The following is a 10,488-nucleotide window of genomic DNA, read 5'->3' as shown; positions in this document are numbered from 1 at the left end:
TAAAATGAGAATCGATTCTGAATCGCACAACATGAGAATCACGATTCGAATTCGAATCGATTTTGTGCCAACTTTTTTGCAATGTGTTGCTGCCATTAAATTCTAAGTTAATGATTATTTGCAAAAAAAAAGTTAAGTTTCTCAGTTCGAACATTAAATATCTTGTCTTTGCAGTCTATTCAATTGAATATAAGTTGAAAAGGATTTGCAAATCATTGTATTCTATTTTGTTTACGAATTACACAATTATACAACTTAGTACAAAAGGCAAACTCCCCTTAAAAAGTGACAATAACCTTGGTGTGCCAAAAGGTTCAATCTCGGGCCCATTATTATTTAGTAAGTACATCATTGACATTTGATTTTTGTCATATTTTCCAGGGTTACAAAATTCCCTCAAAAAAAGCCACTTTTGAAGAACAGACTGAAAAACTGCAAGTCAAAGATCATCTATATGACGACACTCTAGGGGGTTTAGGAATATGCTACAAACATGTTAGTCTCTTCCAACTGAACTCTGGGGCCAGTTCCCCCAGGAACCCCCAATGTCAATGTTCTCTCCCCCAGGAAATAACCAACGATACAGGCGAACAGATCGATGGAGGTTTGCTAGATTGTTTTTATTTTCTCACTCGTGCGGCCATCTGGACCGGAAAGACTTGACTGTGGTTATTTAAGGCTCAAAGACGTGGCCCCCCATGAACCTCGGTCACACACACCTAAGGGTGCATCCCACTTTGACGTAGAGCGTTTAACGGTGAAGTCACCTGGGGGAGACCTAAAGCAGAGCAGCTTCTCCAATATGGAGGCTTCGTGACGTCAATGTTCGAAGACAAACAGTTCTCTGTCCTTCCAAAACATTCCACTCACCCGCACACAAGTAACAGTCCTTAATGGAGGCACCACTGCCACGCGTGCATCAACGTCTCTGCGGGCAGCAGTTTTACCATATGTGGGATTCACAGTGAGTCATTTTGATGACGCCGACTCCGCCTCCTAATCGTCGATAGTTCATTCCTCCATATAACCTGTGGAAGTCGAAACACAAGAGAGTTCATGTTTCTCTGATGGGTGGCATACAGTGGGACCTCGGTTACTATAGTTCTTATCATATATATATATATATATATATATATATATATATATATATATATATATATATATATATATATATATATGTCTTAATAAGGTTATCCAAAAAATAGTGCTCGATACCGTAGTAGAGCGCAATATATGTATGTGTGGGAAAAAAATCACAAGACTATTTCATCTCTACAGGCCTGTTTCATGAGGGGGGTTCCCTCAATCATCAGGATGATTGAGGGAACCCCCCTCATGAAACAGGCCTGTAGAGATGAAATAGTCTTGTGATTTTTTTCCCACACATACATATATACATACACATATATATATATATATATATATATATATATATATATATATATATATATATATATATATATATATATATATATACTGCCTTTAAGCTAAACGTTTGACATTGTATACTTTATTTAAGTGCTTTAGGGCACACTGAGATATTTGGTCTTATGACGTAGTAGTGAAACAGTTTGACCACCAGAGGTCAACATTATCCCCCTTCTATTGTTCTAGGCCAGGGGTGTCCAAAGTGTGACCCTCAGCTAATGTTTTGTTTTATCGGCCCGCGGCACATTCTGAAAATATTAATAAATAAAATACAACACTTAAAAAAAGTGGAATAAAAGAGCAAACAGGTGAAATGTAAAGAAAAAAAGTAGCAATGTTGATTCTAATAAAGTTTCCATGCAGGCAGTGTTTTTTCTTTAAAACTGTCATTGCACAAAAAAATAATGAATCAATGTTGTTATGATTTTTTTTTACCTATTTAAGGCACCAATTAGTTCACATCAAAAATTCCACTTTGAAATATTTTTGGAGGAAAATATTGAATATTTTGTGTGTTTGCCAAATAAAAACAAAACATAAAAAAATTATAAAAACTGAGTGTATAGATAATAGAACTGAAGTTGTTTTAGAGATTTAAGCGTTGAACAAAAAAATACAATAAATTATATTTTATAATTTTGGATTCCTAAGAATTTTAGCTGGAATTTTTTAAAACTGTCATTGCTTGAAAAATAATAATGATCTAAAATCAATGTTATACATTTTTGACCTATTTAGGGCTCCATTTACTTTGCATCAAAAGTTCCACTTTGAAAAATATTTTTGTGGAAGATTTTGCATATTGTGTGTTTGCCATAAAAAAACTGTTTCCTTTAACAAAAAGGGCAGAAAACAAACAAACAAAAAACATTTTAAAAAAACCCAACAACTTAGAATTGACGGATAGATCTGAAGTTGATGTAGACTCTAGAGATTTAAGCGTTAAATAAATAATGTATGTATGCCCTGGCACAGCACTATCATCATTTCATGACCGAAGCAAAAAACTTTTCACACTTTTATACTGAAATAAATACACCTACAACTTATTAAATACAGATATAGAAAAAACTACCAGCAACAGTAAAGTTTAGATCCATGAAGGAAAGAAGAAAGTGAATGAATGTTATAACTGAATACATTTACATATGCATCAAAATGTGTTTTCTTTTGTATTATTTTTTTTAATGAATTAACGTTTATGACAACCTTGTTCCAAAACACAATGAGATAACAGGATAATGCATACATAGCACCAACACTGTGTACATGTTTGTCAAATTTTTATTTAGGAGAGGGCAGAAGTTTCAGCTGTCAATTACTTTGTCTCAAGTGCCTTGTATTGACATTTTTTTTTTTTTTTTTTACTCTGGGTACTTTTGTACTCTTACTTCTGTTTTTTTTTGTTTTGAGTGACAGCAGGGGTAGGGGATGAAGAGGGTTTGGAATGTTTTGTTAATGTGAATGTGAAAATCAATAAAAAGAACTATGAAAGAAAGAGAGGACAGAAGAGAGGCACCTACCTCCAAGTGTTGGCATCAGGGTCATAAACTTCTATAGTTTTCAAATACGTCGTCCCATCAAAGCCTCCCACTGCCATCAGCTGACCATTAACCACAGCCAAACCCACCTGGATATGCACAAGTCATTCATCCAAGCAACTGAACATTAACTGAAAGCAAATGTGCACTGACTGCTGAAACCAACACATACCCCACTCCGTCTGGACGTCATAGCTACTACAGGAGACCACTGATTGGTCCTGGGATTGTAACGCTCGGCACTGCTGAGCTCCGTGGTGTCGTCCCGGCCTCCGACGGAGTAGATCATGTCCTGGTAGACGGCACAGCCAAGGTGTTTCCGCCTGGTTCCCATGGGCGACACTGTGTGCCAGCGGTTCTCTTGAGGATTGTAACGCTCCACTGAGGACAAAGAGGAAAGAGGTGTACTATATTACTTACAACACGGAAAATATTTACCGGTAAGTGATCAGGACATGGACAGTCACTCCTTTCTAAGGTTTGTTTGATTCAACAGGTACAGAAAATCATAAAAACATTAAATAAAGGTTATAAAGTAATTTTAATTTGATCTCCGACCAACCAGCAAGAATTCTGACCGTTCATGAAAACCAATTAATGCTTGGTGCGAAAGAGACCACTGTTAACGCAAGTCATCGCCCTCACTCTGGGGCCAATGATCCATAGTCTGGAGAAAAGAACGGACTGAAAAACGTGGGGCACACCATTTGGCAGCTTCTCCATATTTTTCATGGTCTGCTATATGGAAGTTGTTTTGGCACAGGGGCTAAATTCTGCTTTGAGTAGCGCCCACTGCTCTGTTGTTTAGTTGCCTTGCAGAGTCTGCCAAATGGTAGGTCATGCTTTTCAATGGTTTGTTTCTCGGATTCGGTGGGTGTCGCCCTTTGCACTCGTGTTCTCAGTTCCGCTGGTTGGAAGGCAGGATTGAGACAATCTCGGACTGTGAGCTGTGGACGATTACTACCATCGGCGGGGATGCTTAGAGCTCAAAGTTATGCCCGCAACTTAAAGCTTCACAAAAAGCCAAGCGCCAGCTCCAATGTCAAAATACTTTTAAGTAGGGTTGTCCCGATACCAAAATGTATTTCGATATTTTGATACTTTTCTAAATAAAAGGGACCACAAAAATGGCATTATTGGGTTTATTTAAAAAAAAAAATCTTATGGTACTTTAAACATATGTTTCTTATTGCAATTTTGTCCTTAAATAAAATAGTGAACATACTAGAAAACTTGTCTTTTAGTAGTAAATAAGCAAACAAAGGCTCCTAATTTAGCTGCTCAAGTATGCAGTAACATATTGTGTAATTTTCCATTCTATTATTCTGTCAAAATTATGGACAAGTGGTAGAAAATGAATTATTAATCAGGACCAAAGGCTGAACTCCTTGAGCCCTGTGAGGGCGTTGCACAAGTATGTTACAAGAACAGCGTTCAGAAGAATATTGTTGAGTGATCTCTTGGAACATAAAGTAGATGAACATTTTCCTTCAGACAGAATCATCTTTAGTTTGCTACTTGTGTCCTCCGTTATCGATGTTGTCAAAGTGAGTGGTCTTTAACATTCGCCCAGAATCTTGATGTCTTTGACAACAAGTACTCTTCCTTTTGGGCCTCCATTCAGCTTGATGCAGATGTTTCAGTTTGAGCTCCAAGTACCCTGAATTTTTCCACCATCTCCTCAAGTCATGTGCTCTCTTGGCGAGTTTGTGTTAGGTACTTTTCAGCGTATTTCCCTGTTTCAGCAGTGTGGTTTGGAATTTCCTGTTGGCGAACTTCATGATGATGACCGGCTTGGCATTGTTTTTTTCACACAAAATTGAATGCATTTGTTGTTGGTGTTAACATCGACATCAACATCCTTCGATTGCAAAAAGTTGTTGCTCCTTCGTGACAATATCCAATTCATCTGGTTCTCCATTGTTGTCAACTGCTATGGCGTAGGCTCTGGGAGTGATGCGCAGCCTGGTCACGGTCACATCATTTGTGTATTCTGGTCCATCTCATCTCTGATAATCTTCAGAACAGTGTCTTCTTGCTGGAACTTCATATATCTTGGCAAATTGCTGTGTTTTCTTCTCTAGATTCTTCAATTCATCGCTTATATTCCTTATATTGTCATGAACCTCGTATTTCAAGATAACATTCTGAGACTGTAGAATGTCTATATTTATTTGTTTGCGGTCCACAGTTGATTATAAGTTGCCTATTTTTTCCATCATTATTCTGTCGTTTTCCATCATCTTTACTCATATCATTCTGTTTACAGAGACCCGTTCAGTAAGGCCGAATGTGCTGGGCTAGGAGCTTTGATTGTGTTTAGGCATTGTTGCTAAGCAGGCACCTGAACGGCGGTTGACGCGTTGAAGCTAGTTAGCCTCAACCGCTGCAGCACTTTGAATTTCCTTCTTACAGAGAATCCGTGCCTCCAGTTGGACAGAGTTCAGATCAAAGACGTCGCAAGATCTCCTCTAGCTGTGATGAGCTCCAAAATTACCCCAATCTTCGATAGTGAGAGCAAAGGTTTTTCTTGAACATCCTTTTCAAGTGACAAGAACTTTAATAGAAGAGCAGTGACAAAAATATAGAAGCTATAGACTTAGACTTCCTTTTTATTGTCATTCAAATTTAAACTTTACAATACAGATAACAACGAAATGTCATTGCATTAGCTCATGGTAGTGCAGGATAAAAAAGCAATAAGGTATAGGTACAGAATAGCATTCTGTACCTTTAAAAACTTTGTTTTTTCTAGGGCTGTCAACTTTAACGCATTAAGGCATGTGATTAATAAAAAATAAATGATTGCGTTATCAAATATGAATGAAGATGAATCACTTCCGGGTTAAGCTTTAACCCGGAAGCTGCGCGCATTGTCACAGTGTCTGTGATAGCGATGAGAGGCGGCCAATTTCGCTTCAAAACAGAACTTTAGATAGGACTGAGGTAACGTTATTATCATCGGCACAAATCAAGTTTCAAATACCATCTTAAAGCGAAACACGTAGTCGAGGATGGCGCCGCGAGCATGAATGCTACATCGATGATCGACAACAAGCAGAGGAGAAGGTTTTGCTGGCGGTTTACCTGCATCTATGTTGTCAACAAAAGTACCAAAGAAACAGACAGCGAGCGCATGTAAACCACTAAACGTCTGTGAAGACCAAGTCCTACAAGAAGATGTCACTCGTATCGCCACAGCGTCATTCAACAAAGATAAACCAACTGTACTACACAGAGCATCAAGTTGCAACTACTGGCAATATGTGAATTTATTGTGCATACTGGAGAACATTGGACCCGAGTACGTAATCACAATGTATAGTACAACGCGACCCCATCACGTTGTACTATAAAAATAGATCAGCATTGTCATCTGAAAAGGTAAACAAGCGTGTTTGTTTCAACAACTGGTGAAACTAAAGAAGAGTTCATGCAGATTTGAATGGTGCACTATGTTAAGTTGTTTGAGTGTGTTAACTACAATACTGATTAGTAACTGTACCTAGTTTGCAATATTATTGCAAAGACTTTCAAAATAAGCACTTAATTCTTACTTTATTTATTGTCACCAAGTTTTGAGCAAATCAATGAATTGCAGTTCAGTAAAAACATTTAAAACATTTTCCTGTCTGACATTCTGACTACCAAATTGCATTTGTACCCAAATAAATTGGTGTATTTTCTCAAGCAAATTTGATTTATGCAAGCAAATAATAACCTGTGAATAATCATCAAAAATTAATCACTTGACAGCCCGAGTTTTTTTCACTTTCAACTTACAAAAAAACACAACTTTGCAATTACATAATCACCTTATCTGAAATCCCAATTTAGATCAGAAACGGCAAATTGTTCAAAATAATAAATATCAATTTGATACCACATTTTTGAACAAGTTTTAATCCTTTTACCTGTATTTAATGGTGACGTTCCGTCAGACCCTCCCACTGCGTACAAGAACCCTCCGAGCACAGCCACAGCCACACCCAGTCGTCTGGTGCTCATGGAGGCCACCCGGGTCCACTTGTTCTCCTTAGGATCATATCTGCATAGCAGGAGGATTGCAGTCAGTGCAGTGTAACTGAACAACCAGACTAATCATACTTGCCAACCCTCCCGGATTTTCCGGGAGACTCCCGAAATTCAGCGCCTCTCCCGAAAACCTCCCGGGACAAATTTTCTCCCGAAAATCTCCCGAAATTCAGGCGGAGCTGGAGGCCACGCCCCCTCTAGCTCCATGCGGACCTGAGTCAGCTTTCCCACAATATAAACAGTGTGCCTGCCCAATCACATTATAACTGTAGAATGATCGAGGGCGAGTTCTTGGTTTCTTATGTGGGTTTATTGTTAGGAAGTTTCATTAACGTCCTCCCAGCGCGGTAACAACACACAACAGCAGCAGTCAGTTGTTGTCTACCGTAAAGCAGTTTGTCTGCCGTAAACAGCAATGTTGTGACACTCTTAAACAGGACAATACTGCCATCTATAACATCAATAACATATACGGCTTTTAGAGAGTGCATTGCACAACTGCGCACACAAGGAGACGAAGCAGAAGAACGAGGAAGATACAGCCATGGCGACGCCGACGACGAGTAAGATGAAGAAATACGCTTTGTTGCACCTTTCCTGCCTGAGTCCGGCGATTAGTTGCAAATCTTGCTTTATTGATTGCTTGCACACAGCCAATCCAACACAAAACACACTAGTCCCCGCCCGCACTCAAGCTACCGCTCCCTCTCTTCTCTCGCCCACACACTCACTGACATCACTCACCTCACATGCTCTCCTATTAAAGGGCCACACACACACATACGCTACTCTCATAACAGCTTGTAAGTTCCAAGCCGCAGCTGCGATTGGACCTGCATAGCCTCCGGGAAGAAGTAGTGGACTACCAAGCGCTTGGCACTGAAGATCTTCCTCAGGAAGCAAAGATTGACCGGTTTTGGGCCATGCTAGGGAGAGATGGAAGATTCCAGACTCTAATGCATTTGATGAAAGCACTTTTGTGCGTGCCACACATCAATGCATCATCAGAGAGGGTGTTCAGCATGGTTAGAAAAATAGTAGTGACAGAGAATAGAACAAGGATGGACAATTCAACCCTTAACTCAACAATAAGTAGATGAGTGTTATGTGTGTATATATGTGTAAATAAATGAACACTGAAATTCAAGTATTTCTTTTATTTATATATACAAATATATATAATAAAATAAATATATATATATATATATATATAGCTAGAATTCACTGAAAGTCAAGTATTTCATATATATATATATATATATATATATATATATATATATATGAAATACTTGACTTGGTGAATTCTAGCTGTAAATATACTCCTCCCCTCTTAACCACGCCCCCGCCCAAACCACGCCCCTGCCCCACCCCGACCACGCCCACCCCCTTTCCCCCCACCTCCCGAAATCGGAGGTCTCAAGGTTGGCAAGTATGAGACTAATATTCAATTGAACAAAAGTTAAAGGTCAAACACTTTAACATGATGTAATACCAGAAGAATGTCTATGGGTACCTTTCAACGATGTTTAGACATGAAACCCCATCTTGTCCTCCCACTGCATACAAATAACCACCAAGAACAGCCACGCCAACGCTGGTACGGCAAGTGCTAGTTGGGGCCACATCACTGCTCCACTGGTTCGTTTTGGGGTCATATCTGGAAATTCCAGAAGTGGTTAGGAAATCTCATTTGCTGACAGTGAGAAGGAAAGCGTCCACAGGGCATTGGACCAAACTCCGACGTGTTCGTTTAACTTTGATCTCCCAAGGAGCGGTGAAAATGCTGCAAGTTGAAAATAGCTCAGAACTATGCTAAAGCTAACAACAACAGTTTAGCTGAATCTGCTACCTGTAACATACAAGTATCACTATCCAGCAAGACCACTTTCATGGCACAGTGTTTCTTAACCATAGGGCCAGGGACCACTGCTGGGCCGCCAAAAAGTATGTTTCTCAGCAGTACTCTGTTTCAATATGACAATATCAAACAGAAGTCGTCTCAGTCATAGAAAAATGTCTTAAGTGCAAAAATTATGACTAAAGCGGTGAAGTACATATTTCATTTGGACTTTAATTTTATTACATTTTGATTTATTAAAGACAATAAAATATACATTTTTCACACCTTTCTACGGAGTTGAGGTAGGACGAGCCGTCATGCCCTCCCACGGCATAGAGCAAGTCATCCAGGACACTGACACCAACTCCGCAACGCCGTTTACTCATCGATGCGACCATCCGCCATTCATTGGTCTGAGGATCGTAGCGTTCCACACTGGATATGGCATCGCCACTGCACCAACCACCAACTAGGAGATTAATGATGCAAAGTAATTCTAGTGGATCAGTAACCGGGATAACACTTTCAGTCCCCTATAATGTAATCTACAATATGTACTCATTGTGTCACGTGTCCAAACATTGTCTACTATCGGATGCTAGACAAGACAGACCTGCAAACAGAACTTCTCCACACCGAATGGGTTTCCTTGGCCGGGTTCTAGGGCCCTGCATCAGTGGTCTTTCCTGTGGCAGCAGCAGGTAGTTTTTGGCCTCATCAACCAGGTCTCTGACAAGCCAAAGAACCAAGTTAAGAACACAGAGGGTTGTGTGTTCTCCCTGACAGGGTTTGTATTACCTGCACTCCTCGTCACTCTTGATCAAAGGGTCTGACCCCACAGTGCCCACCAGAAACTTGGGGCTGAGTAGTGGTAGTCTGACATGTTGGAGAACCTACAATGAAAAACATTGTTAGTTTTCTCAACGCTGGTGCATACCGAGAGCTGCCATTGCTTTCCATCCAGCTCCAAACCTGGGGTAGTTGTGGTCTGCGTTCCTGGATGCTGTATTTCACCCAGGCCATGACGGCATTAAAAACCTGCTCCTCACTCCTCACATTGAGTTCATCGCTAGAAATGATGTCAATCAACTGGTTGGCTGGCAACAACATGAATTCTTCACTTTCCATGACCTGACAAAAAAGACAAAAAAATCACTTACAAGCACACTTCAAAATATTAAACTGGTTGTTTGTAAATGCACAGAGATTTTTACAACAAACCTTTTTTCTATTGCAACTAAAATGTTTACCGTTGGACTTATTTCTCCACATTAGTTCAGGGTACATTACTTCTTCTGTTTTTTTTTTTTTTTAACTGTCTGTTTTTGTACAAAAGAGTTAGCCTACAATCCAGACATATCGAGATTAGGTCAGATACTGGGAGTACTTGACATAAATTCCGTTAGTTGTGCTGTAGGCAGCCTCCCTGACCATATTTTCTTCAGTTTTAGAAGGAATGTCACTGCTGTCCAACGTTTACTTCACCTTTTGATCATCATCATCATCAAGGTATCTCTTTAGATCAGGGGTGTCCAAATTTTTTGACTTTGGGCCGCATTGGGCTAAAAAATTTGGCCGGGAGCGAAAGCATGTAAAGTAACTAAATGTCATACATACATATAGACTTTTATTTACATATATACA

The 10,488-nt window shown here is 39.5% G+C and overlaps 1 protein-coding gene across 1 annotated transcript in view; it reads right to left on the bottom strand.

Moving 5' to 3' along the window:
• Window positions 1-601: 601 nt before the first annotated feature.
• The window catches only part of klhl20 (kelch-like family member 20), a 28,710-nt gene continuing 18,823 nt past the window's right edge, over window positions 602-10,488 (bottom strand). The window contains exons 6-14 of the mRNA XM_061934030.1: window positions 9,817-9,975; window positions 9,643-9,737; window positions 9,458-9,573; window positions 9,130-9,313; window positions 8,518-8,661; window positions 6,884-7,017; window positions 3,142-3,350; window positions 2,952-3,058; window positions 602-1,028 (exon numbers count right to left, since the gene is read on the bottom strand). Of these exons, the coding sequence (XP_061790014.1) occupies window positions 944-1,028; window positions 2,952-3,058; window positions 3,142-3,350; window positions 6,884-7,017; window positions 8,518-8,661; window positions 9,130-9,313; window positions 9,458-9,573; window positions 9,643-9,737; window positions 9,817-9,975 (1,233 nt within the window). The 3' untranslated portion in view covers window positions 602-943. The remainder of the gene's footprint in view (window positions 1,029-2,951; window positions 3,059-3,141; window positions 3,351-6,883; window positions 7,018-8,517; window positions 8,662-9,129; window positions 9,314-9,457; window positions 9,574-9,642; window positions 9,738-9,816; window positions 9,976-10,488) is intronic.

The sequence above is a fragment of the Nerophis lumbriciformis genome, linkage group LG03, assembly GCF_033978685.3.
Source record: "Nerophis lumbriciformis linkage group LG03, RoL_Nlum_v2.1, whole genome shotgun sequence".
Taxonomy (NCBI): Eukaryota; Metazoa; Chordata; class Actinopteri; order Syngnathiformes; family Syngnathidae; genus Nerophis; species Nerophis lumbriciformis.
The sequence above is the reverse complement of the archived record's forward strand: the minus strand, read 5'-3'. Positions and strand labels throughout refer to the sequence as shown.